This window comes from Marmota flaviventris, chromosome 7 (assembly GCF_047511675.1).
Source record: "Marmota flaviventris isolate mMarFla1 chromosome 7, mMarFla1.hap1, whole genome shotgun sequence".
Classification (NCBI taxonomy): domain Eukaryota; kingdom Metazoa; phylum Chordata; class Mammalia; order Rodentia; family Sciuridae; genus Marmota; species Marmota flaviventris.
In genome coordinates this window covers 2,751,194-2,777,380 of record NC_092504.1, presented here as the reverse complement: position 1 = coordinate 2,777,380, position 26,187 = coordinate 2,751,194, and the positions used below count along the sequence as shown (strand labels likewise).

Below are 26,187 nucleotides of genomic sequence, written 5' to 3'. Positions count from 1 at the left end.
TCCGAGACTGCGCTGCACCACACTTCACGGGGCCCACTGGAAGGGGGGCCGCCCCCGGCGGCGACGGCTCCCGCCGCCGCCGCCGCCGCCGCCGCCGCCGCCCTCTTCTGGCTCAGCGGCCGGCTCCCCACTAACGGCTTCCCAGAAGAGGGCGCCCGAGGAGGCCGCGGCGCCTCGAGGGCACTACGACTCCCAGAAGGCCCCGCGTAGAGGCCGCGGGAGCGTAGCCTGCCGGGAGTTGTAGTCGCTCAGCCAATAGGCACCTAGGCTGAGCGGGAGACCGTCGGCGTCCTCCTGGGCTGGTCTAGGTCCCGTGAGAGCTGGGTAGTTATCGCGAGACGACGCTCGGCGGCGTCCGCAGCCGCACACGCGTTTCCCCAGTAAAACACTGCTGTCGGCCGCCGCGGGTTCCCTGGCTTTCGTCGCGAGTTTGGCGGAGCGCTCGGCATGGGGAAGGCCAGGCTGGCCGCGGCGCGGAGGCAGGCGCCCCGGGCGCCGCTGGGGGGACGCGGGGGCGCGGCGAAGGCCAACCCGAACCCATTCGAGATAAAGGTCAACAGGCAGAAGTTCCAGATCCTGGGCCGGAAGACGCGCCACGACGTGGGGCTGCCCGGCGTGGCTCGCGCGCGGGCCATCAGGAAGGTGAGGGGCTGCCGGAGCTGGCTCGGCCGTCGGCTTCTCGCCGCCGCGTTTCCCCGGCTGCAGGGTGGAGGCCGCGCGGGCCGCTTCGGTGCTTTGCTGTGGCGTGGGCAGGTCCCTTGCACGTGCGCGGTTCTGGCGACTCCTCTGACTGCCCGGGCAGAGCTGAGCCCTCAGAAGCCACCGGGCGTCCTGCACAGCACGGCCTGACCTTTCCCTTTGCTCTGAGCTCTGCGCGTTCGGTGTCCGGGGTCGTACAGGACGGTGCACAGCGGCGGCAGTAAAACAATTCTTATGGTTGTTCTGAGGAACATGCATTATGAGGTTGGTGAATTAATTAAGGCTCAGGAAGAAAAAGGTGAATTCCCCATAGTCCCACACCTGGTGAGGGCTGGGCTTGCATTCAGGATCAATGTCTTCAAAGCCTTTATGCTGCACTGATTGCCCGGTCTAGCTCTGGAGAGAGATAGGTAAGCCAGCTTTGGCCCTTGCCCTCAAGAGCTCTAATCTGCATTCCTTCATAGAATGTACACCAGGTGATAATGGAGGGGAAGATCATTACCACAAGGAGCTGACAGCATTATAATAGCAAGACAGATGACACGAGTCCACTGCACACTCCAGTGCCTGACGTGTAGGGTGGGCCTGTAACCTCTAGTAGAGAGACCTCTGTCTTTGGTTTTCTTACTCTTAAAGTGATAATAGTGCACATCTTTCCTTGTGGTGGTTATGAGAATAAAAGTAGTACACCCAGTGCATAGTACGCATTCTCTGAATATCTTTATTGTTAGACTTCTTGCCTTGTCATTCTCAGACTCCTTCATAGCCTGACCGGTTAAGGAGGTTGAATTACCTAAAGCAGAGATTAGACAAAAGGACATGAGGAATGACTGTGGCTTCCAAGACCTGAGCTGGCTGCAGTAGGAACTTTTGCCTATCACAAAAGTTACTGTTTGCTAAGAGACTACCAATTAGCAGGAGCTTATATATGAGCAGCTCAAGTCACCATTTCTTTTTGGTTTTTGCTGCTAGGGCCTTATGCATGCCAGGCAGCAAGCTACACCCCCAGCCACCCAATCATTACTCCTAAGCCCCACAGCCCAAAAAGGACAGCTTGCTGAGACCTCTTGTGTCTGACATGGGATGGGAATTGTGACTCCTCCCCAAGTTCCCAGGGCTTGGCCTATGGTAGAAACTCAGAAACTGGAAGGAATCAGAAGTAGAACCTGAGTACTACTTTCAGAGATGACCAAACTCCTATTATAATTAGGAAAGTCAGAAAATTTTTCCTAGAAGGAATCACATTTGTGCTTGTGGGTTGAATGAGTGGACTACTTTGGGGATAGGTAGAAAGCACATTGTCTCAGTGCATTGAAGGATGTGAGCAAGTCACATAATTGAAGTGCTCAGAGCTGGGGGTACAGCAGGTCATCCAGCAAGTTAAAACTTGATTTGTGTTTGTGAGTTAGGGCACAGAGCTAAGCTGTGGGCCTGGGTCCTTCCATGTCTGCTAGTTCTTGAGGAGTAAATGGGCTGTCCCAGTTGTCTAATCTAGTTAGGGTGCTTTGGGACAGCACTTTAAAGTAATAGTAAGAGGACAGTTCCAGAATCATCGCTCTATAGCTCTGCCTCTCTTCCTTCATTTCTAAAATAAATTATAAAATAACAATTATTAACTGGTGGCACACACCTGTTATCCCAGCTTTTTGGGAACCTGCGGTAGGAGGATGGCAAGTTCATGGCCAGTGTGGGCAACTTAGCAAGACCCTGTATCAAGGTAAAATAAAAGGGGCTTGGAACGTAGCTTAGGGGTAGAACACTTGGCCTAGCATATGCCAGGTCCTGCATTCAATCCCCAATATAGAAAATTTAAAAAAAAAAAAAACTGTTACTGATGTAGTTAGTTCCAGATTCCTTATAGTAGGTCACTGAAATGTTTATGCTTAATCCTCACAGACTAGTGAAGGAAGTACTGTTATCTTCATTTTTTCCTGAGAAAACTGAGGCAGGGAACAAATATGTTACCTTCCAGTTGGAAGTGGTGGGGTCAGATCTAAACCCAGGCTCTAGTGCTTGACACTACAAGCTGGGGCAGTTTCCTAGTGATCTCTGATTGGCTTGTGCGACCTGAGATAGGTGGATATCTTCTTGAACAGATGTGGCCACTGGGGACAGTCCAAAGCCCCGACGAGGAGTTGGTAAGGCTAGTGGAATTGCATGTCCATGCTCTGGACTGTACCTCTCAGGCCTTTGTGAGGAGGGGACAGAGATGCAGGAACTATTACTCATGCTGTGTCATAAGAATGTTCCTTCCCAGTGTTGGATAGCTTCTCCATGCCCCTTCCCAGGGTGGTTCTGGGCCTCCTGGATAATGCATGTTTGGCTCACCCAGAATCCTTGAAGAGTATAAGAAACATTCTAGTCTGGGGTTGGGATAGGGATTGGAATACCTGCCAAGGCACCCAGCTTGTGCTTAGGGTTTGTAAAGCCATGGAATTGGATCGTTCCAGGGTCCCCTCTGTGTGATGGTCCCGTCTGGGTACCACCTCCTTTCATCACTGGTCATATATAAGCTCCTGCTAATTGGTAGTCTCTTAGCAAACAGTAATTTCTGTGATAGGCAAAAGTTTCTACTGCAGCCAGCTCAGGTCTTGGAGGCCACAGTCATTCCTCACGCCCTTCTGTCTAATCTCTGCTTTAGGGAATTCAACCCCAATGAAAGCCAGCCTTGAATAATATTGAACTCATTAATTGCTGCTAGTGGGAGAATACTAAATACTTGATTCTTGATACAGTTGTTGGAATTCTGAGTTTAAAATATTGCTTTGTTGATAAGGTATAAACTTCCCTCATTTGATAAGCTCATTTTATGACCTCATGTCGTGTGCAAAGCATAACTCTGCATTTCTTAGGAGGACCTTCAGTGGAAATAACCGTCCCTCCATGATGGAAGGAATCCAAACTTACTGTGCTTTTCCAAGTGAATCAGGCCTGAGTGAACACTTTTAAATCCTGAGGCAGCTGTGACAGCCAAAAGAGCAATTCAACATAGCCTGGCTGTTAATGCTTTTGGCCCTTCCTTTCTTTCAGCACCAGGTAGACTCTAAAGAGGAAAATGATTATCCCATTAACTGAAAATGAGTTGATTTAACTCTTCTCAAAGTTCTATTCTTACTAGGGAAGACCTATTGTGGATGAAATAGTGTGGTTAGACTTTTGACATCACAGCACACAGCTCTGAACTTTAAAATACACACCATTCTGATGCTCCCGTTAGGGGCAATTGAGGGATTTTTTTGTAAAAATTATTTGATTTTTTTTTTTTTCCCAGCGTACGCAGACTTTACTAAAGGAGTACAAAGAAAGAGATAAGTCCAATATATTTACAGATAAACGCTTTGGGGAGTACAATAGCAACATAAGCCCAGAGGAAAAGATGATGAAGAGATTTGCTCTGGAACAACAGGTATGAAAAGAAAAATGCAGAAGAGTCTGCTTTAAATTTTACAAAGAAGTCAAGCTCAAAGAGAGGGCTGTTTCTCATTTACCTTTGGGGTTACTTGCCTGCCAGTTATAGGGGATATACCTTGTCAGGTAGGCCCAAGGGAACATGACCTTCTGCAAATGCTAGTTATTAAGTGGATAAACATCGGAACCAGAGCAGATGGCAGCAGCACATACTGGAGTTCTTCACTAAAAGGCCAGCCCTCAGCTCTGTCAGGCGGGGAGTAAGTGGTGGAGGAGCGTTGTTGGCAGGAAAGACAGCTTGATTTATTGGTAACTTAGCCTGACCCATTGATTTTTTTTTAAGAATTTCCATCCGTGGGTTCTGTTTATACCTAAATCATTGATCACATGACCCAGCATAATCTTAAGGCTGGTTAGGCTATGTTGTCATGTTTCACACATAACGGAAAAATAATTTTTTTTTGCTGAGAAATGAATGATAATTTTGGAAAACTGATTTGCCCTGCACTTTTGTCAGCGACATCATGAGAAAAAAAGTATTTACAACCTAAATGAAGATGAAGAATTAACCCATTATGGCCAGTCTTTGGCAGACATCGAAAAGCATAACGACATCGTGGATAGTGACAGTGATGATGAAGAAAGAGGAACACTGTCTGGTAAGGTCAGAGGTCTGCCACCCGAGCCTGTGGCCTTGTGGCAAGGGATAGTGCTCACTGGACTTTGTCCTCCTCCTCTCAGAGACCTAGAGAAAGTTGTTTCACACACGTTTCACCTCAGTAAATTCTGCCTTTAGCTTTTTTAAAAAAAGTTTCAGAATTTGAGGACAGTGTGGGTAGGTAGGAAGACAGCTGCTTACACAGGCTGAGAAAGCCATTTTCAATGGCTTAAATGCGCCATTTAAGATAGAATTAGAGCTGTGGATGAAACTGATCTCACTGACTCACAAGACAGCTCTTTTACACTAAACTGCAGTGCTTTGTTGCCTGCTATTTATAAATTCTGACCTTTTTGTACCAATGGTGTGTACATACTTCTTTCAGTCTTCCTACAGGACCAGTTACAGGCATTTTGTGCTAGATGTATTATCTATAGATAATAACTTGAAATAGATTAAATCTTGGCCTTGATTATCACTGTGTTGAAAACTTGGCTGGTGTCTAATAATCTTGGGTTAAAGTTGCAGGCGTGATATTAACTTGTTCACATTCCTTATAAGTGAAGGGTAAATCCCATTTTCCAACATCTTCAGAAGAAATCTACACAGAACTAAAACTGACTCCCAGTTGTGTTTAGTGTCTGGAAAGCTGAGGCAGCAAAGCTTGTTCCTCAGAGCTGCCTTTTGCTTCTGAATAATACAGGGGTGAAAGGTTGAGGAACTGAGGCAGCCTGTGGGGCAGAACCTACTGTGCTGTGAAGGGGCCTTCTTGCGGCTCCTGGGATCCAGACAATAAGCAAAGTATGTCACTACATTATGCCATCTAACAAAGTGGAGAGTAAAAAGGAAGCCAGGAAAGGGCTGGAATGTACCTTTGGAAGTCATGACCAGCCTCCCTGAGAACATGTGGTGTTGCCCTGTAAGCCAAGAGCACCCCACAGAGGGAACAGGGAGTCAGAGTGCCTGAGGCAGAGCAGCAGGGTGGCCATCGGCTGAGAGCACGGGAAGCAGTGGTAACACACAGACACAGGACCTCTGGCCACAGAGGAGCTTGGCTTTTACTCAGGAAGAAAGCCTTAGAGATGTCTGTGCCATGGAGTCTGATAGGACCAGGTCAACAGGATTTACTAGTTGTTGGATATAGTGTGAGGAAAGGAACTCGGGTGGCTGCAAGGAATTTAGCCCAAGCAACTAGGAGGAGGAATTGTTACCTTTCTTGGAGATGGGGAAAACTAGGACAGACAAGCTGGGGGAGTTTGCGGGCCTGTGAGACAGACAAGGGACAGTGCCAGAGGGCAGCTAGAGGCTAGCTCAGGGAGAACACAGGTAAAGGCAAGAACTGAGAGGTGCCAGCATGGAGACCATATGAAACCACCAAGAGAGCAAGAATGGTTAGAGATGGCAGGAGCTGCAGCCTGAAGAGCTGAGGAATAGGAGACCAAGAGGCCATAGGTGGGCGGTAGCCAGAATCCATGTAGACACAGCATTTCCCAGAGGAGAGTAAGATGCGTCAAGTACTGGCCACAGATCAGCAGGATTCCATTTCAGAAGGCAGGGCAAAGCTGGAGAGGAGTCGGTTTCAAGATGCAGTAGACACAGAATCCTGGGGGCAATGTAAGGTGGGGTTGAAGGAGGTTGTGGAGTGAGATGGGGTCGAGAGTGCTTGCTGTGTGTTCTAATGTAGGGGCAATAAAAGAGTGATCCTACAGAAGGGGAGACAAGGGCATGCATGCTTGGTATCTGAGAAGGGGGAGATGAGTGTTGAGGTGAGGGTTACCCCAAACAGCTCTGGATAACTGGAGGAGTCACAGTCCTAGGACCCAGCACCACTCTGGTTGACTATGGTCCGCGGACTATTTTTTAGTGAAATAGTAAGCTAGGTCATCAACTTAGGGTGAGCAGAGTGCTAAAAAAAAGGCTTACCAAACCAGGGCCCAATTTTTATGGTGGTGCTTTCTGGTGTTTCTCTCTAGCTGAGCTGACTGCTGCCCACTTTGGGGGCGGAGTTGGACTCCTTCACAAGAAAATATCTCAGCAAGAAGGCGAGGAGGGGGCAAAACCAAAGTCACGGAAAGAACTGATTGAAGAGCTTATTGCCAAGTCAAAGCAAGAGAAGGTGGGTAGCTGGTGCTCTTTCTGTGGAGTAGCTCCAGTATGGGAAATGCCCAGCTTGTACTCTTTCTCCCTGTGCATTTCTGGATTTAATAAGAGCATTCATTTTGGGGAGGAATTTTAATCATTTTAATCTTACCAAGCATAGAATTCCAACCGGTGGTTGTTGGCTTTGGTGTTGGATGTGTATCAGGGTGTGCTTGTGAAAGTGATCGTCACTGCACGTGAAATTGTAGTGACTGCCCAGAGCGTCTAAGTGAGCAGGGAAGCCTGTAGCCCTGCTACAGAAAGGAGGGCTCTCCCTGAGCCTGCCTTTGTGTCTGCACTGACAATACATAGGGTGTGCCTGTTTTTCCAGAGAGAGAGACAGGCAAAACGAGAAGATGCCCTTGAGCTCACGGAGAAGCTGGACCAAGACTGGAAAGAAATCCAGACCCTGCTATCCCACAAAACTCCCAAATCAGAGAAGCAGGAGAAAAAAGAGAAACCTAAGGTAGGAATTAAGGGATTGAAAACTGCAGTGAACTTACATTATCGACTTGGTTCTTCTTTAGAGAAGAAACTGAGGCCAGGATGCTTTCCTGACCTTCCTCTGTTGGGACAGGTTTTCAGTTGCACATCTCTGCTGAATTGCCAGATGTGTGCTGAGCTGGGGTAGAAACAGACTTAGGACTCACTACTTGAGGTGGTTAGCATGCCTCTCGGGCGAGAAGTGCTGTGGGTGGAGACATTAGGGTTTGAACCTCCCTGTTCCAAATGTGTTACACTGAGGTATGTTTTAAATACACACTTTTAATATACACTTATTCTTCTGGACAGTATTGCTTCACTCTGCTGTTTTTTATGTCTAAATAGTTGGAAAATGGTGTCTTTGTTTGAACAGCTGGATTCCCAGGGAAATATTAGGATTTTGCTTGGTAACATCATGTGGCCATCTGTAGCACAGCTTTCTCTGCAGAGGAGAAGGCTCAGATAATGGTACCCTGCGTGGCCCTTGCAGAGTGTGTCGGGAATCAAAGCAAAGATCTTTTCTTTTGTTAAACTGTTAAAAGATGTCTTCTCTCCACCGTAGCCCGATGCATACGACATAATGGTTCGTGAGCTTGGCTTTGAAATGAAGGCACAACCGTCTAATAGGATGAAAACGGAGGAGGAGCTGGCAAAGGAGGAGCAAGAGCGGCTGAGGAAGCTGGAGGTACAGGGGCCTGCGTGCAACATAGCAGGCATGGGCAGGCTCTGGGGAACCTCAGTTTCCTGTGTGTAAGATTCAGTTGCTGCCTTTCATTTAAAGCCCTGTCTGCTTTATTTTGAAAGATGGTGTGTTTAAAGTTTGTATTTACTAAAGCAAAAATATAAAATGCTTTAATACCCAAGCACACCAAATAAAATAATGGACATTCCTTACAATTTCTCTTTGTTAAAATATCTGCTAACAATGTAGTTGACTGTATTGCTTTATAGGTTTTATTCTGTGCATTAAAATTTTGGGTGGTTGGGTGGGTAGGGTCTGGGGATTTAATTCAGGAGCACTTGACTACTGAGTCACATCCCCAGCCCTATTTTGTATTTTATTTAGATAGGGCCTCACTAAGTTTCTTAGAGCCATGCTTGTTGCTGAGGCTGGCTTTGAACTTGTGATCCTCTTGCCTCAGCCTCCCAAGCTGCTGGGACACAGCACCCAGCTTAAAAAATTTTTAAATGTTATTCCATTTAAACAAACATAAGATAGGGCTGGGTTTGTGGCTCAGCAGTAGAGTACTTGCCTCGCACGTACAAGGCCCTGGGTTCAATCCTCAACACCTCATTAAAAATAAGTAAATAAAATAAAAGGTATTCTGTCAAACTACAGCTAAACAAAGATAAGATAGAGACATACTATTCTACACTTGGCCATTTTAATGTAACACAGGTTGTGTTGCAAAGAGAAAGTCCGTGGAGCTCCATTAGGGTCAGATCTTAGAGGAATAGGTTTTCCTTCCTTATGGTTGGAAAGTATTTACCAAGATTGAATAGTCTGATAAATATGGAAGTCTCCCACTTAACACCCAGAGCTCTCTTCTCTGAGTGAAGATGGCAGAAGGCAGGCTGGAGGCCCTGTGGTACGGAGCTGGACACACACTCTCTTTTCATGTGTTTGCTCACACCATGTGGCTTCTCTTTTTCCTTCCTGTCAGGCTGAGAGACTTCGAAGAATGCTTGGAAAGGAGGAGGATGAAAGTATGAAGAATCCAAACCACACGTCAGCGGATGATTTAAATGACGGCTTTGTGCTGGACAAAGATGACAGGCGCCTGCTTTCTTACAAAGTAAGATATTTGGCTTCATTTTCTTTCCTGTTAATTTGAAAACATAAGGAGTTCATCACAGATGAGAATGCAAATCTGAAACCATTTCTCTAAAGTTCTTCATCTGAGTGCTGGAGGATGTCAGGTATCAGAACTTCATAAAGGAGCCTGTGTGTGCTCTGTCTCCCTCCCTCTGCAGAAGGTGCCTGATGATGAGCCACGTGGACTACCTTTGCCGCTTTCCTCAGTTGTTACAATAAGCACTTTCTCATCGTACGGTTTAACTGGTTAGCTGCAGGATCTCAGCAAAACAGGCAACTAACGCAGGGTTATGGCTCTGAGTATTTTTGAGTAATCAAGTTTCTAAGACGGGTATATTTTTATTCATAAAAATGAGAAAGGTCTCTACTCACTTGTCCTTTTAGAGTATAGCAAGGCTGAAAGCAGAAAAATAGACAGGCTGCTGTTTGAACAGAAAAGGGCCCAAGACAGGTGCTGGCAAAAAAAATCCAAGGTTATCTGGAATAGCAGAAATGGGGTTGCGCCCAAATTAGGAAACCACTGCTATCCTCTGTGTTCCAAGTCCCCAACAGAGGCATGATGCTCAAACTCTCAGAGCTGCTGATACCCATGGATAGTGGACACCTTCCCAATCTTGGACCTGCACAGCTCCCTGGCAAGACATAGACCCAGTCTTGGCAGAACTCACTAGGAACCTATATTAGTCCTTTTTTTGCTATTATAACGTAATACTCAAGGTTCAGTGGTTTTATAAAGAGGCTTACGTAGCTCACAGTCATAGACATTCAAGGGCTTGGCAACATCATCTTCTCAGTTGTGGTGAAGGCATCATGGTGGTTTGAGAAAGTCATCATGTCACCAGATAAGAAGTCAAGAGAGGGAGAGGGGCCAGGTTCACACGTTTCTTAAGACTTTCCTGAGAGCTCACCAGAATGTCCCAGGAGAACTATCATAATCCTTTCCTAGGACACTGCCCTTCCTGACCTAAGGCCTTCCAGTAGCCCCACCTTTTTTTTTTTAAATATATTTTTTAATTGCTGGTGGGCACAATATCTTTATTTATTTTTATGTGGTGCTGAGGATTGACCCCAGGGCCTTGCGCATGCTGGGCAGGCGCTCTACCACTCAGCCCCAGCCCCAGCCCTAGGCCCCGCCTTTTGCAGATCCATCACCTCTTACAGCACCACACTGAGGATGAAGATTCCAACACAGGAGCCCTGGAGAGATGTACCATCTCCAAATCATTCTAGAACCCTCATCTCCTGTGTCTGACAGCATAGATGGGGGTGGGCAAGGAGGACCAGGCCCAGGGGATGGACAGGTAGGAACGCACTGAACCTGTTGTGTAATCTGTGCTTTGCACAGTGATGCTCCTGGTCTCTGGTCCCTTTCTAGGATGGAAAGATGAACGTTGAGGAGGATGTCCACAAAGAACTAAGCGGGAAAGCTGGCATCCAAGGGAGCGACGAGGAAGGCGAAGGGGAGAGCGACGAGGAGGAGGCCGAAGGGGAGAGCGACGAGGAAGAGGCCGAAGGGGAGAGCGGGAACCCGGACAGCCATTCAGACCTGGACTCGAATGCAGAGAGTGAGGAGGAAAGCGGGAAGCCACCGAGAGCGCAAGGGCAGACTCCTGGGAAGAGATCGAGAAGTGATGACCAGAACACTCGGAAGGCTGCCAGAACTGAGCTGCCCTACACCTTTGCAGGTAGCAGGGTGCTGCTTCTCTTGGGCCCAGGGACAACCTCTGTGACCTGGCTAAGCTGTGCAGCTTGAGTGCACAGGAGTCTGCTGTGTCTGCACCGGGCAGTTTCTGTGGGCTGTATGCAGATGAGGCAGACACACCTTTTCACCTAGTGTCTTCACATTCTCTCTGTGGATCCCAGAGGCTTGTGTTCAGGCCTGAGCACTTGTTTAGCCACATAACCCTCTACGTAAACTTTCGGGGGTTTGTCTGACGTTCACTAAAACTAGTTCAAGTAAATAGCCCTGAGTTATCCTGTGACTGGAGGTTCTTTCTATAGGATAGCTAGCAGTGAGGCTCACCTCCAGGGACGTGACCTTGATGGGTGAGAGTCTCGGGAGGTGGCATTGCTTAGCTCTTGTGTCTCCTTCCAGCTCATCTGGGGCATTGAGGCAATAAAACTAACACTGACACTGAGTGACCCCTGGGTTGTGGATACTGAATCAAAGTCCTGCTCAGGGAAGGGTGTTAGGCCACAAATGCACTGGGGCTGGCCTCGGGTGCATGGTCAATCCTAGATAGCCCAGTTCAGCTAGGTGTCCACTACGTTGGATTGTTTGTGAACAAAAGCACATGTATGATGTGCCTTACCTCTTCTGTTAAAGCAGGGAGATTTCTTGTCGTGACTACTGTCCCCCTGTGTCAGCACAGGGGGAGCCATGCTCATTGTAAAAATAAGTATGTTTGGGTTCGGTAGCTCCTGAGTCCTATGAGGAGCTGAGATCTGCGTTATCAGGAAGATCGATGGAAGAGCAGCTTTTGGTGGTGGAGCGAATTCAGAAATGCAATCATCCAAGTCTCGCAGTGGGGAACAAGGAGAAATTAGAAGTACGTTGGAATGACAAGGTGCTGAGTACCGGGAGCAGGAGCAGGCCCCCAGTCGGAGCCTCAGGATTGCTGAGGTTACACATGTGAAGGTTGCCTCCTGCTGGGGAGCACATGACTGTCCCCCAGAGCTTGTGAGCAGGCCTCACAACAGAATCACCCCTGGGCACTGGGCACCTCCCTTAGACCTGGCACAGGCCCTTCCTTTCACTTGAGAGCAAATGGCTCACAGCAATCCCATGGCTCTGCCTACTGAGACAATAGCACATGTCCCTCCCCCTTGCTCCGTAGGTGATACGTGTCACCCTGTTAGTTTTGGTGACCAGTGTCTCTGTCTGCAAGTGCCACCTGGTCCTTGGACACCTCCCGGTGTCCCTGTGCTCCAGTTGAGCCTCTGCATTTTGCACAGGTCCCATGTCTGTGGCAGGAGGTCCCTTGACCCACCTCCTTTGCCAGACTAGATAACAGAAGTCACATGCCTGAGGTTCCGATCTTGGTGCTTAGCACTAAGCTCTCTTCCCAATTCATGTTCCTGCAGAAACTGTTCGGCTTCCTTTTGGAATACATTGGAGATTTGGCTACAAATGATCCACCAGACCTCAAAGTAATTGATAAGTTGGTTGTGTAAGTAAAAACTGTTTATGTTCCTAAGGATATGGGGCTGAACTGGCAATGTTTCTCCCAGTTAGGCTCATAAATACACATTTTGAAATCAGTAAGGCAGTCTGGTGATATGAGCATGGCAGGTAGGTGGACTGTCCCCAGAGCTTGTGAACAGGACTCACAAAACAAACCCATGGCAGTAACAGTGACACCTTCCCACTCTGGCTCATGCTGCTCCCAGCACCACAGAGATGGGACCTTGTTTTTAAAAAAATGAATCCCTCAGACTCACTTATAGTAGGAGTACCTAGTTTCCCAATGGAGCTCTGGGGGGTTGGGAAGTATTTGGAATGCATGGTAGAGAATCCCATTGTCACTACTGGAACTTGAGCCCTGTGGGCCAGGTCCATCACCACCTCTGTGGATCCTGACAAGGCTGGCTCTACTTGAGCTGGTGATCTCCTGCTAGGAAAGCACTCCTGTGTCCTGCAAAGGGATGGTAGGGGTGGGCTCTGACCCTTATTCCACTAGAAGCTTGTGGCGCTCACGGTGGCCCCTGGCTTCCAGTACTGCTGGCACACACAGAAGGATGGTCTTAACAAAGCATTTGCAAGGAATAAATGAGCTAATGTGTAAAGTACCACAGCTGGCACATAGAATGTGCCCAACAGTAATAATGTTTCCACTCAGAGGTCATTACCAGATTGTTAGGAAACAGCAAGTCTAAGTACAGTAATTATCATAAAACACCATTAGAAATTATCTGGAGCCAGGAGTGGTGGCACATGCCTGTAATTCCAACTACTTGGAGACTGAGGCAAGAGGGTTGCAAGTTGAGACCAGCCTCAGTAATTTTAGTGAGGCCCTGTCTCAAAATATAAAGTGCTTCGGATGTGGATCAGTGGTAGAGCATTTGTTTGGCATGCACTGGGCCCTGAGTTCAATCTCCAGTAAGCCCCCCCACACACCCCGAAAAAGAAAACTTACCTGGGTCATCAGGAAGCTCAGCAGACAACAGTAGGAAAAGAGTGAGTCGCTCAGACTGGGGCATTGCATGGAGGTCAGGCCCTTGGCGTGTGAGGGTTGCCAGCGAGTTCAAAGGGTTCATCCAGAGACTTCCCTTTCTGACTTGCACAATTAGCAGGTGACTGCACAGAACGAGTTTCCAGGAGTTTTCTGTGTTTTGTTGTCCAGAGTCCTCTCCTGACTTGAATTTCTGCTTCATAGGCAGTTATATAATCTTTGCCAGATGTTTCCTGAGTCTGCAAGCAATTCCATAAAATTTGTTCTTCGAGATGCCATGCATGAGATGGAAGAAATGATTGAGACCAAGGGCCGTGCAGTGTTCCCAGGGTTGGATGTGGTAAGCGATGCAGGGTCTGCGGGCATGGTCCTGAGCCATGAGAATCAGGTTCAGGTGGCATCACACAGGACCGGGAGGGTGCATGTGTCTTTGCATTGAGAGGCTGGTTGTGCCCTGGAGCTTCCGAACTGGTGGGGAGAGGACTGCAGCAGACCTGACAGGGCAGTCGTCCACTGGAAGTTAACTGAAGTCGCTGATAGAGATTCTGGTTTGATTCCATGTGGACGGGGCTATATCTGACTTTTTTTCTTTTTTTGGTGGGGTGGGTACTAGGGATTTAACTCAGGAATTTTACCATTGAACTACATCCCCAGCCCTTTTTAATTTTTATCTTGAAACAGGGTCTGAGTTGCTGAGGCTGGCCTCAGACATGTGAGCTTCCTGCCTCAGCCTCCTAATTCATTGGGATTACAGGTTGTGTGCTGCTGTGCCTGGCTGTGTCTAGCCTTATGGCAAAGATGCTTTAAGACTCACAGAAGCATTGTGTTTTCCTAGAGACCCCTGACTATTTGTAACAGCCTTATGTAACACTTAGTATCTTTGAAGAAGAAATGCGGGGTTGCGGTGGCAGACACTCTCAATCTTAGCAGCTCACGAGGTGGAGGCAGGAAGGTCTCGGGTTCAAGGAGCTTAGGAAACAGTGAGACCCTGTTTCCAAATGAAATAGGAAAGGGCATGTGGCTCAGTGGCTAGCACCCTGGGTCCAATTGTCTGGGGCAGGATGCGGGACACTGGCAAGAGCTCCCTTCAGGCCTCTCCCTGGGCCTCATTTTCCTTAGAACCCCCAAATTAAGGTAGGACATGGAGGTCTTTTGGAACACCCTCTTACAGCTCTGCAGTAATACTAGAGTCCCTGTCACCACCAGAAAGGAGGAAATGGAGCCTGCTGGCATGTGTCTGCTATTTTTAAATTCACATGGGTCAGAGCCACACAGTTGTGGGTACTTTGGGGGATTTCTTGGTGACCCTGGTCAAGCAGGGCATTCTTGAGATGCTGCAGAGTCCAGACAGGGCAGTTAATCTGCCAGCCACCCTTCTCCGTGGCTCATGTCAGTGTCACCTGTCGCCCCCCACATCTGACTTACACATAGGTGTCCTGCGAGCATAACTGGCTGCCATCATTAAAGAGAACAGCTACATGGATGAGTGTTGACATGGCCCTGGGGAAATTCAGTTGAGGCAGCTTCCTGTCCTGGAGATGGCAGGTCTCCCTCTTCCTCAGGGATGTGGCCTTTTACTCTAGCTTTCACATTACGGTAACTGGTGGAGATATCAAGGTTTCGGCATGAGAGAGCTCCCCTTCCTAACCAGTGGAATCCTCACCACACCTGTGACAGGCCCTGGCCTGAGGCTACAGTGGGCTGGGCAGTGCTGGCCTCTGTTTCCTGGAGCCTTGTCCTGAGCCACCCTGCAGAGGTGATGCGGCCCCTCTGATGTGCTGCTGCTGGGCTCGTTGCCCTTGCAACCACCCGAGATGGGAAATGGAGTCTCGCCAGCTTCCCGGAAGTGCTGGTTTTAGAGGCTGCATGTCACCCAGAAGTGTTGTATGTTTTTGTAATGAAAACAAACCAATGAACTGGTACCTTGGGCCAGGGAGAAGGCATCTTCACCAGTGTGGGTGGAAGGTTCCCTCCTGCTGTATGAAAGGCCACTTCAGACTCCTCCAGCTCTAACGTGGGTCCCTGGCAGCTGCCCCTAAGTACCCCCATCTGCTGCTGGTGGCAGGCTCCTTGTGGAAGCTGCTGCTCTGGGATTGGACCTACTGAAAATAACTGTCTGTTCTAAAGAACCTTGTCATGCTCAGCAGTTCACATGCTTTCTCTGGGTGATGTTTTCAGAAGACCTAGGTGAGGGGGAGCACGGTGCCCACTGACGCTGGCTGTTTCACCAGGACTTTAAACCAGCTCTGCTCCTGGGCCCCTTGTAAGAGTGTGCTTTAGTTGAGCTTCATTTCCTTCTGTAATCTGTGGCAACACTCTCTCTCCAGCTCATTTATTTGAAGATTGCTGGGATGTTGTTTCCGACCTCTGACTTCCGGCACCCAGTTGTGACCCCTGCCTTCCTGTGCCTGAGCCAGCTGCTCACGAAGGTGTGTCTCCTCTTCCCAGCACATCTCAGGGCCATGTTGAACAGGAGCATGGCTGAGGTTCAGGGATACTGACCGTGAGATCAGGCCGAAGCCCATTTGTCTTTAGGACCTGTGAGAACTAAGAGGTCAGAGTTCTGGTCAGACGAGGTGCACAGCACCCTTGAGTGTTTCCCTGGATGGGCAGGGTATGGGAGTCTGGTGTAGAGGTTCATGGTTAGTGGAGGATGTGTCCCCAGGAAGGAGCTGGCAAATCAATATGATAGGGGCTTTTGTTCCCTTTGGGGGTATGGATTTCAAATTGGTTCCCTTTGTGAGGCATACAGTTGGCCCACATAGACTGCAGTGATCCTGCCTTACACGTGGGTAAGGCTGTGTCATCTGCAGGGGTCATTGTCAGGATGCAGGACTCGCTCTGGGTGAGGCTCAGAGCACAGCTCCCCTGGGCAGCCAGGTGTCTGCCTCACACAGTTCCCAGAACATGAGTCCAGAGCACCAGCTCCCCTGTGGCTTCCTTTCCAGTGCCCGGTGCTGTCGCTCCAAGACGTGGTGAAGGGCCTCTTTGTGTGCTGCTTGTTTCTGGAGTTCGTGGCTCTGTCTCACAGATTCGTACCTGAGGTTATTAATTTTCTTCTTGGGATTCTCTACATAGCAACTCCAAACACACAAAGCCAAGGTGAGTTGGTGTGTGGGAACTTCCTTGACATGTATTGTAAACAGTAATTCCCCAGAGACAAAAACAAACACTTCTGCAGTCTTGTCACCCAGAGCAGCATGTTCTCCTCTGAGTGTGCACGTGCACACACCCACACCCACCTACACTCAGCTTGCTGCTGAGGGAACGGTGCTTTCCAGGCCCGAGGTCACATGTGCAAGTCTGAGCAGAGACTAAGAAGAGGACACCATACAGCCAGGGCTCAGTGTCAAGAAATATACATAAAAATCTTGACACACTTCTCTCTTAGGCATTGAAATAATATTGTGAAAAGAAACGGGGCTGGGAATGTGGCCCCGTGGTAGAGTGCTTGCCCAGCATGCAAGGGCCTGGGTGCAGTCCCAGCTCCACACACACACAAAACAGAATATCAGTCTTAATTTGGGAGGTTAGTTGTACATGGGAGGGAGCCTGGGGCCTGGTGCATGGTGGTTTGGTTTGGTTTTTGTGTCAGGATGTTGCCCAGGCTGGCCCTGATCTCTTGAGCTCAAAACTAGTCCTCTTGCCTTAGCCTCCCCACACCTTGCTCTTCTTTCGTCCTATGTTAGGTCACTTAGCTGGCCATAGGATTTAGGAAGGAGCAGTAGCAAAGCAGGGTTGTGATGAGGATTCCTCCCACTGGCTGATCTTCTGAACCTGGTCCTGGCCTCAGTGCCCTTCACTGGTCAGGGCTTCCTCACGCAGACTCTTCCTTCTGCAAACTTCTCACTCAGCTGTCTCCCTGGAACTGTGATGGGTGCTTGGTCTCTGTCCCATCTGGGTCTTTTCCAGACTTAGGGCTCTGGCCTCATCTCATTTCCAGCTTGCTTCATGCCCAGAGGCTGACAGAGAGCACAGGGCTGCCTCTGCGGGGCCTGGGTAGGAGCGGTATCTAGGCAGTTCCTCAATCAGGACTCCATTCCTCCTGCCTGCCCCTCAGCTTTTCTTCCATGACAGGACTTTCCCGCATGTGGCTTCCTTGGTCCCTGGTGGCACTGGTGGCCATTGCTGGCACATGTGTGTCTGGCTCAGTGTTGGCAAAGAGAGGCACAGCCATCCACGTGATCCCCAAAAGGGGAATGGAGGGAAGACGACAGCACTTCTGCTGGAAAGAGCTACAGGAACTACCCCGGGGCCGTGCAGTAGGGTTGGGAAGCTTGCAGTGGTGGCGGGAAGCGCAGCTGGCCTGGCCTGGGGCAATTGACAACAGTCCGACCATCTGCCCAGCTGCCTCTGCTCAGCCCTGCCCAGGTCTCCGCAGCAGTCTGCCCCCGCCCCCAGCATCTGTGTTTCCAGGTGGTGGGCAGGTTAACTGCGGCACACCCTCTGGGTCTCTGCTGACATCCCTCCTCCAGACTTGAAAACTGCCTGACCTTGTCCTCTCCTCCTGGCCATCTCTTTCACTATCCCTTTTCCTACTTAGTTGGTTTCTTTCTGTTGATTTTATTGTGTCTCCCAAGGCTTTGGTCAAGGCCTAGAGCCTATGATACCACACATAGTAGGTCCACAGGAAGTCTATTGCCAGCAAGCCTCCAAGACAGGGTTTAGGCATGGCTCTGACCACCCCCTGCCAAAGCTTCTGCCGGGGCAGCATGGTACCCATGCTGTCTGCCTCCTTGAGTTGACTACAGGTGTGGCACCACCCAGGGAGCCTGGGAGCAGAGGTGCTACAGGCTCGACCTGTAGTCAGTAACATCCCGTCATCTCTGTCATGCTTGGAATTCAGGTTCTACTCTGGTGCATCCTTTCAGAGCACTTGGGAAGAATTCCGAATTGCTCTTGGTCTCTGAAGCAGAAGATGTGGCCACCTGGCAGAGGGGAAGCCTCCCCCTGCGCTGGGCAAGTGGGCCGAGCTCCCCAACTGCAGCTGAGGCCACCCACGCCAGGTATGTCAGCACCCCAGGAGGGTGGAAGACATGGGCACTTTTCACTCACCACCTGAAAGTTTGTTTTTAGCTGGTGTGTTTCTCATGGCCCTTTGGGTTGATGTCAAAAAAGTTTCCTAAAAATGTGGATTTTTTTCGAGTCATACCTGCTTAGTTTCAGTGTTAACCTGGGAAGTGAAGGGAGCCGTCCTTTCCAGTTGGCAGTGTCTCCCACAGCCCTCCTTCCTGCGTGGGAAGGAGGCAGCTGTTCCTGGGTGCCCCCGGCTTGTAGTAAGCTGAGGGCCCTCACTTGACTTCTTGGTAGCATGGCTAGGGTGACCTTCTCACCCAGGGTACTGGTTTCCCAGTGACTGGCTGTCATGGAACAAATGGATGTCCTGCCCTTGTCTCCTGCTCCTGCAGACTGTCCTGCCTGGCTGTGTGTCTGGCCCTGCTAAAACGCTGCGTGCTCATGTATGGCACACTGCCGTCCTTCCACGCCATCATCAGGCCCTTCCCGGCCCTCCTGACAGAGCACCTGACGCGTTGCAGCCACCCCCACGAGCTCCAGGTACGCTTTCCTGGTCCTTGAGGTGTCGATGAGCCAGCAGTGGGTCAGTGGCGCATAATTGTCCTTGAGGTTGCTATTTAAGCTAAGGACTCCATCTTTACAAAATCAAACAGGAATGGGAAATGATATCGTACTGTCCCTGGTCTCTGAGCACCACTGGGCTGGATTCAAGCAGAGTCTGGATCCATGCCGTTACTGGGCGGAACCTGCAGGGGGCTGCACTGAAAGACCACTGAGCCCAGCTGGGGCCTGCAGCTGGGTCTGCAGCACAAAGAGCACCTCGACTCTGCAGCTGCCCAATGGGTTCTTGGGGTGGTCCCTCTGTTCTGCACAGCCCTGAGGGCTGTCCTCCATGGACTTGGGCCTCGTCACCACAGACCCTCCAGTGCATCCATGCCCTGCGCCCCACCTGCTGCCACCCACAGCACAGGCCCTTCTGCACTGGCCCAGGGGGCCACTGGAGGAGGAGGTGCCAGTCACCCTCTGAGCCCTGGCCCTCCACTGCATTCCCTTTTCATTAAGATCAGAGGCAAGGGCTGGGGCTGGGGCTGGGGCTCAGTGGTAGAGCGTGCGCCTAGCACAGGTGAGGCCCTGGGTTCAATCCCCAGCACCACATACAAATAAATAAAATAAAGGTATTATGTCCAAGTACAGCTAAAAAATATTAAACAAACAAAAACAGGCAAGTGCTGACCACGGCACTGGGCGCTGCGGTGTGCTGCCTCCTGGCCTGGCAGCCTGCCTGTGCTCTCATGTGCTCCTACCTCGCAGGCCTGGGATCCTCCTATCTGGTCTTCTTTGCCTGGAACTCTATCCTTAGAGCTATGTGGCTGTCCCCCACTCCTCTGCCAGGCCTCCCGACATCACCACTGTGCTTCCTGGGCCTCTTGCCCTCAGTGTGACCACCCCTGAGTGCTTGCCCCTTCATTCTGTCCCTCTAGGACAGTGGCTTGGCTGTCCTAATCCTGGCTCAGTCTCGAGAGCCGAGAGCAAACCATGTCACCATCCTCCAAGTCATGTCAACTTGTCAGATGCAGATGAGGACGAGATGTTTGTACCTGCACCCACTTACTGTGGACGTGGCTGTGTTTATGTTTAAATGACAGAGAATTTTATCTCCTGGTCTTACAGAATTTGGGCTAGCCAAGAGGGCGTGATGGGATACGTAGGTTTCTAGGCACTCAGGTTACGTCCAGTTGGGCTAAGAAATGGCCATGCTATGGGCACAGGAAGCCAAGCAGCCCGGGCTCCAGAACATACCTGTGTAGGACCAGCATCGGCGAGTTGCCTGTAGGAGGTTCCTCAGAAGCCCACAGTGGCCTCTCAGCACCTCAGTTGAAGTGTCCTAGTCGTGGTGCTGGTGAAGATAAGGCCCAGCAGCCTCACCTGTCCCCTCGTGTGGCTTCACCAGCTGCCCCATAGCACCTTCCACCAAGCACCGAGACCACCTCAGTAGAGGTGGTGCTCCTTGCACTTCCATGGAAAGTGTGTCGATAGCACATTTCTCTAGGAAGAAGGGATTCTGTTAAGTTTCATAATAGAAGCACGGATATCATGGCTTCTCACTGCCAAGTAAAGCCTTTTAGTTGCGCCAGGGTGGCCAGTCCCATTGCACATGTCTCCTTCCTCCTTGAAGGAGGCTCCTCCTCTCACTGCTGTGCTGCCCTTTGAGCAGCCACCACCCTTCACTTACCCAGTGGGGCCGGGCTGGCTGCTGAGGCCGCTGGGCTGTCTCCATGTTGCCTTGGTTGTGGACCCCATAGACTCTGTGAGGGCGCACTGCAGACAGGTAGCCCCAGGACAGCTGCTTCACGTTTTTTCAGGAGCTGTTTCAGAGCACACTGGCAGAGGTGGAAAGCCAAAAGCAGCTCTACCGGCCACTGCTGTGTGAGAAGAGCAAGCCAGTCCCGCTAAAGCTGTTCACCCCTCGGCTGGTCAAAGTGTGAGTGGGGGGGCGAGGACACCGGGCTCTGGCTGAGAGGTGGCCCCCATAATGCCTTTGGCTTTCCAATTTCAGCCTGGAATTTGGAAGGAAACAAGGCAGCAGTAAGGAAGAACAGGAAAGGAAGAGGCTGATCCACAAACATAAACGGGAATTCAAGGGTGCCGTCCGAGAAATCCGCAAGGACAATCAGTTCCTGGCTAGGATGCAGCTCTCAGAGATCATGGAAAGGTAAAGACCCTGTGGTGGGAGGCGGACCCTGGTGAGACTGCAGCACTCCCAGGCCCCTGGTCTCTGTCACCAGGATTGCAGACACTGGCATGCAGCAGCCTCTGCAGGGCTGAGCAACTTCATCCCCCAACCCTCCACCCCTGTTTCTATCCCTTTGGGTTGGACTTGGTAGCTGGTGTCGTTTTGAGCTGTTATTGGGTCACAAGACATCCTCCAAAAATGGGCACTTGCTTCTTTTATAGGGATGCAGAAAGAAAGCGGAGAGTAAAGCAGCTTTTTAACAGCCTGGCTACACAGGAGGGTGAATGGAAAGCTCTCAAGAGGAAGAAGTTCAAAAAATAAATTATTTTGTAAATGAGGCGAGGTTGTATTGTGTAATGAAAGTAAGAAGGGGTGCTACATCAGCCTGGGTTTCCCTAGGTTTGAGTTCCTTTTAAAACATCGTGATGAGATAGAATGAATTCAAAAACATACTTTAGGAACAATCCTCTGTGTGAGTTTTGCGCTGATAAACTATAGCCATTCTGTGCAGTGAACCCAGGGACACTGAGCCACCCCATCCCTTTTCATTTGAGTCAGGCCTTGCTACATTGCTGGGGCTGGTCTGTACTTTCTATCCTGCTTCGGCCTCCTGAGTCACTGGGATGTGCCACTCACTGTGCTGGACAGCATTTCACTTCAGGATGGTGGTCCCATGAGAGGACACTGCCTAGTGCTGTTTGATGTCCTAACTGAAGGACTCTGTGACGTCTGCACAACAGTGCAGCTACACATCTCGTCACAAGTTCACTGCTGAGCAGTACATGACTGAACACAGCTGGATTATTGTGTCCACATGGGTTGTTGTCACCTTGATTTCGGACTTCTCTAGTGCAGTGTGACATCTCACCAAAGAGGTGGATAAGGATAATCCAGAGCTTGACTTTGAGTGTGAGAGAAGGTATTGGGGCCACGGTTGGAACCCAGAATGAATACTTGTGGAGTGCCTTTGAGACCACAAAGAGGTAGTGTCAGGGCCACTGTTGGACTAGCAGGTCTGGGGCTCAGAATGGAGTGCACAGGACAACAGGGAACCCCTGGTAGTGTTACCACTGTTTACCGGTGACGAGACCTTGCTTCCCCAATGCTGAAGTATAGCACCAGAGAAGGCTTTATTAAAGGACAGCAGAAAAGACTTTTCTCCCTGGAGGAAGAAGGGGACCCTAGAGGTGGAATCTGTGGAAGGGCGATGTCTTCCCCTTTTTATAGCTAAGGTCTTCTTTCACCTTTCCCGCATTCCTGTCCTCTGTTCTGTTATCTTTCAGTGATGGAATGTAGGTGGGAAGGCCCAGAGGGTGGGGGACAGGTGGGCCTAAGGAGTAATCTGGGAAGGAAGGACTTTTGGATTGGCATCTCCATGTTTGCTGGGTGCTGCTTCATTAACATTTCAATTTCCCCAGTATTCCTCTGCTTTCCTGGGCTCCATTCTGTTATGCATATTAGACCCGATTTACCTAACTACCTACCTATCTTTAAATCTGGCTTCAGTGGCATGCCAGGCTCAAGCCAAAATTGTCAAGAACACCGTGGGCTGGCAGGAGGGAAGGCGGTCCCGTGGGACCACACGCAGGCGTCTTACCTGGGATCCTTCTGGGAGGCTTGCCAGGTGTGCGACATCCAGAAGAGCGGGCTGGTCCCTTCGCGGCCACCTAGGCGCAGACGGGACCCTTGGGCAGCCTCCAGTCCATCCCCTGTAAGCTGAGTGAGCTCTGGACGTTGACCCGGCTGCCCCATCCGGGAGGGCCGCCGAGAAACAGGACCAAGCCGCCGGTGCTGTCCCGCTGCGCGATGCACGAAGACGCCCAGAGTCACCCAGAACCCGGGCTGCAGCGCGGTGGGGGCGGAGCGTCCTGCCGCCGGAAGGGGCGGGGTCTGGGCGGTGTCCCGCGTCCGTTTCCGCGCGCCCTTCTGCCTCGGTGGTCGGTGCAGCAGGCCCGGGGCGCCATGGGGTGGGGGGCGGACGCCGGCTGCACCCCGCGCCCGCCCATCCGCCCGCGGCCCGCGCCCGAGCGCCGCGTGGTGGTCGTGCTCTTCCTGGGCCTGCTGCTGGACCTCTTGGCCTTCACGCTGCTGCTGCCCCTGCTACCCGGGCTGCTGGAGAGCCACGGCCGCGCGCACGTGAGACCCCCGCCCGCCCTGCCCCGCGCCCGCCCGCCCGGCCCGCGCGCCCGCCCAGCCAGCCCCTGCTCTGTCCCCAGGACCCGCTCTACGGCTCGTGGCAGCGCGGCGTGGACTGGTTCGCCGCGGCCATCGGGGTGCCGGCGGAGCAGCGCTACCACAGCGTGCTGTTCGGAGGTAGGCGGCCCGCGGCCCTCCGCGACCCCCAGGCCTGCCCGGGCGCGCGGGCCGCCCCTGACCTGTCCCTGTCGCTCAGGTCTGATCGGCTCGGCCTTCTCCTTCCTGCAGTTCCTCTCCGCGCCGCTCACCGGGGCCGCCTCCGACTCCCTGGGGCGGCGCCCAGTGATGCTGCTGTCCCTGGTACGTTTCTCGAACCAGGTGCCCACGGGGTGGCCCGGCCTCCTCCCGCCCACCCAGCAGCCGCGGGATGGGCTTGGCTGGGCATGGGCAAGAAAAGGGTGGCTGTGGGTCCCTCCTCGCCACGGTTGGCCCTGGAAGGATGACTGGTGCCGGCGGCCCTGGGCCGCTCCTGCCACCGGGGGCACCGGGGGCTGGGGCGGGGCCCAAGGAGCGTGGCCTGGGCCTGCTCGCCCCCCTCGCGGCCCCTCCTGGCCACGAGTGACTCCACCTGCCCTGCCAGGCGGGTCTGGTTGCCTCCTATGCAGTATGGGCAGCATCCCGGAGCTTCGCGGCCTTTCTGGCCTCCAGGGTGATTGGGGGCATCAGCAAGGGGAACGTCAGCCTCTCCACAGCCATCGTTGCTGACCTGGGCTCACCTGCAGCCCGCAGCCAAGGCATGGTGAGTGCACAGGCCTGGATGAGGGGGCCTGGGCCTGGGCCTTGGCCTCTCTGCCCAGCTCTGATTGCCTTCTCCCCAGGCAGTGATTGGAGTGGCCTTCTCCTTGGCCTTCACACTGGGCCCCATGCTCGGTGCCTCCCTGTCTGTGGAGATGGCACCCTGGCTCAGCCTCTTCTTCGCAGTCTCAAACCTGCTCTTCATCTTCTGCTTCCTGCCAGAGACGCTACCTCCAGAGAAGCGCGTAAGCTGGAGGTTGGGTCCCATGGAATGTCCTCTCAGTCTGTGTCACTGTCTGGTGCCAAGGGAGCTGTGCTGCCCTCTTTGGCGTCTTGGGGCCTGCAGTGCCGGGGCAGTGCTGTTCCTTAAGCTGGTAGGCCTCTCCAACTCCCGCACTCCCGCAGGCACCCTCGGTCGCCCTGGGCTTCCGCGCTGCTGCTGACCTGCTCAGCCCTGTGGCCCTCCTGCGCTTTGCAGCTGTTGCTCGAGGCCAGGACCCACCTGCCAGAGACAGTAAGGAGCCTGCCCTTCCTACCAGGGCTTTCCAGACCTTGGCTGCCTGGTCCGAGGCCCACGTGCGCCCCCTGCTGCCCTGCAGAGCTTGGCAGCCTGCGCGGCCTGGGCCTGGTCTACTTCCTCTACCTCTTCCTGTTCTCGGGGCTGGAGTACACGCTGAGCTTCCTGGCACACCAGCACTTCCAGTTTAGCAGGTGGGTCACACTCAGCACGCCCTGCCTCAGGGTTCAGTTCCCCCCCAGCAGCCTGCTGCCCTCCGCCCTACCCCTGCCCCACTTGGGCTCCAGGCCCCCAGGCTGAGGGCTGGACTCACCCTCTGCCTCCCAGCCTGCAGCAGGGCAAGATGTTTTTCTTCATCGGTCTCACCATGGCCACCATCCAGGGCACCTACGCTCGGCGAATCAGCCCTGGCGGGGAAGTGGCAGCTGTCAAGCGGGTAGGGGCTTCCCCTCCAGTGGGTGGTAGGTGGTACTCTGGGTTCTGTGGGTGGGCAGCAGAGCTGGTCTTGAAGCCATGTGACCACCACAGGCCCTGCTGCTGCTGGTGCCAGCCTTCCTTCTCATTGGCTGGGGACACTCACTGCCCGTGCTGGGCCTGGGGCTGCTGCTCTACTCCTTTGGTGAGTGGCCCTGCAGGGCTGGAGGGGGAGCCCCATCCCTGTCCTCTGGGCTGACAGATGCCTCCAATGTCCCCACCAGCCGCTGCTGTCGTGGTGCCTTGCCTGTCCTCCATGGTTGCCAGCTTTGGTAAGTCCTTCCAGGGCCAAGGACACCAAGGTGAGAGGTGACTGGCAGGCACCTGATGAGGTCTCTCCCCGCAGGTTCTCCAGGTCAGAAGGGCACTGTCATGGGCACTCTGCGGAGCCTGGGTGCCCTGGCCAGAGCGGTGGGTCCCATGGTGGCTGCCTCAGGTGAGGGCTGTGGGACAGCATTCAGTGTGCTGTGTGACCCCTCGGCTACCCAGCGCTGCTCTTGGCTCCCCACTTGGCCTGACAGGGAGTGGGGGGTGTGGGGGTCCTCGGTCCTGGGGCCCCGGGTGAGCCTGTCCGACTCTCCACAGTGTACTGGCTGGCTGGGGCCCAGGTCTGCTTCACCGTGTGCTCGGGGCTCTTCCTGTTCCCCTTCCTCCTCTTGCTGAAGCTGAGACATCCAGCGCCCATTCTCAAGGCCGAGTAGCTGAGCTGCGTGGCCCACACGGGGCCACCCTTGCTCTAAGTGGGAGCCTGGACCAGAGCCCCTGCCCCCAACTCCCTGCCCTCCCAGGCTAGGAAGAGAGGCTTGCCCACTCTTCCCCCACCCCGGGGTGGGATGGGGCGAGTCTGGGCAGCCTTACCCTCTTCTCACTCCAGAGGCCCAGGCAGGGTTGGTGACTCCAAGAACATCAAGTTTTCTGTTCGTTCCTCTCATTGGTGTTGTTGGCCACTGCCCAGGCTTCTTAACGATCAATAAAGCAACTATTTTCCACCAGGTGCCTTTCTGTTCTGCCCCACCAGCCACCACCAAGAGCTGAAACTGCAGCTGGGTGGCTCTTAGTTAGGACAGAACACAGGGTCCCGGAGCCTGTGTCCTCCTCAGCAGATGCTTGGGGAGTCAGGCACGGACCCAAACCTGTGGT

At 52.2% G+C, this 26,187-nt stretch overlaps 2 protein-coding genes and 1 long non-coding RNA gene across 7 annotated transcripts; 2 read left to right on the top strand and 1 right to left on the bottom strand.

The window, feature by feature from the left end:
- Positions 1–353: 353 nt before the first annotated feature.
- Nop14 (NOP14 nucleolar protein) lies at positions 354–21,462 on the top strand. 2 transcript variants are annotated; one of them, XM_034635883.2, is made up of 18 exons: positions 356–642; positions 3,971–4,105; positions 4,625–4,766; positions 6,739–6,881; positions 7,236–7,370; positions 7,950–8,072; positions 9,052–9,183; positions 10,579–10,888; positions 11,622–11,752; positions 12,288–12,373; positions 13,580–13,715; positions 15,703–15,804; positions 16,324–16,477; positions 18,222–18,381; positions 18,784–18,931; positions 20,755–20,873; positions 20,949–21,104; positions 21,347–21,462. In XM_034635883.2, exons 1-18 carry the CDS (start codon positions 448–450, stop codon positions 21,444–21,446), a joined length of 2,607 nt encoding a protein of 868 aa, XP_034491774.2. In that variant the 5' UTR covers positions 356–447; the 3' UTR covers positions 21,447–21,462. The 2 variants fall into 2 exon arrangements, with proteins under 2 accessions (XP_034491775.2, XP_034491774.2); XM_034635884.2 differs by lacking the exons at positions 20,755–20,873; positions 20,949–21,104; positions 21,347–21,462 and having other exon boundaries at positions 354–642; positions 18,247–18,381; positions 18,784–18,916.
- LOC139706395 (uncharacterized) lies at positions 8,756–20,756 on the bottom strand. Its single transcript, XR_011707940.1, has 2 exons — positions 20,192–20,756; positions 8,756–9,210 (listed from the first exon to the last, which is right to left on the bottom strand). It is a non-coding gene; the product is annotated as an uncharacterized lncRNA (long non-coding RNA).
- Positions 21,463–23,072: 1,610 nt separating the features above from the next.
- Mfsd10 (major facilitator superfamily domain containing 10) lies at positions 23,073–26,036 on the top strand. Of its 4 annotated transcripts, none has more exons than XM_027940068.3 (12): positions 23,073–23,261; positions 23,342–23,438; positions 23,518–23,621; positions 23,902–24,060; positions 24,140–24,301; positions 24,462–24,570; positions 24,656–24,767; positions 24,901–25,009; positions 25,102–25,192; positions 25,272–25,319; positions 25,394–25,483; positions 25,633–25,843. In XM_027940068.3, the coding sequence occupies exons 1-12, from the start codon at positions 23,088–23,090 to the stop codon at positions 25,746–25,748; spliced, it is 1,371 nt and encodes a 456-aa protein (XP_027795869.2). In that variant the 5' UTR covers positions 23,073–23,087; the 3' UTR covers positions 25,749–25,843. The 4 variants fall into 4 exon arrangements, with proteins under 4 accessions (XP_027795869.2, XP_071470205.1, XP_071470204.1 ...); XM_071614104.1 differs by having other exon boundaries at positions 25,394–25,509; positions 25,573–25,794; XM_071614103.1 differs by lacking the exon at positions 24,901–25,009 and having other exon boundaries at positions 25,633–25,794.
- The last annotated feature ends 151 nt before the right edge of the window (positions 26,037–26,187 follow it).

Coding starts and splice junctions, on each gene's coding strand:
- Mfsd10 (XM_071614104.1), top strand. CDS start 23,088: ATGGGGTGGGGGGCGGACGCCGGCTGCACCCCGCGCCCGCCCATCCGC. Junction 25,010..25,101: donor AAGTGGCAGCTGTCAAGCGG/GTAGGGGCTTCC, acceptor TGACCACCACAG/GCCCTGCTGCTGCTGGTGCC. Junction 25,510..25,572: donor GCTGTGGGACAGCATTCAGT/GTGCTGTGTGAC, acceptor CCTGACAGGGAG/TGGGGGGTGTGGGGGTCCTC.
- Nop14 (XM_034635883.2), top strand. CDS start 448: ATGGGGAAGGCCAGGCTGGCCGCGGCGCGGAGGCAGGCGCCCCGGGCG. Junction 10,889..11,621: donor GCTGCCCTACACCTTTGCAG/GTAGCAGGGTGC, acceptor TGGGTTCGGTAG/CTCCTGAGTCCTATGAGGAG. Junction 18,382..18,783: donor GCTGAGGCCACCCACGCCAG/GTATGTCAGCAC, acceptor CTGCTCCTGCAG/ACTGTCCTGCCTGGCTGTGT.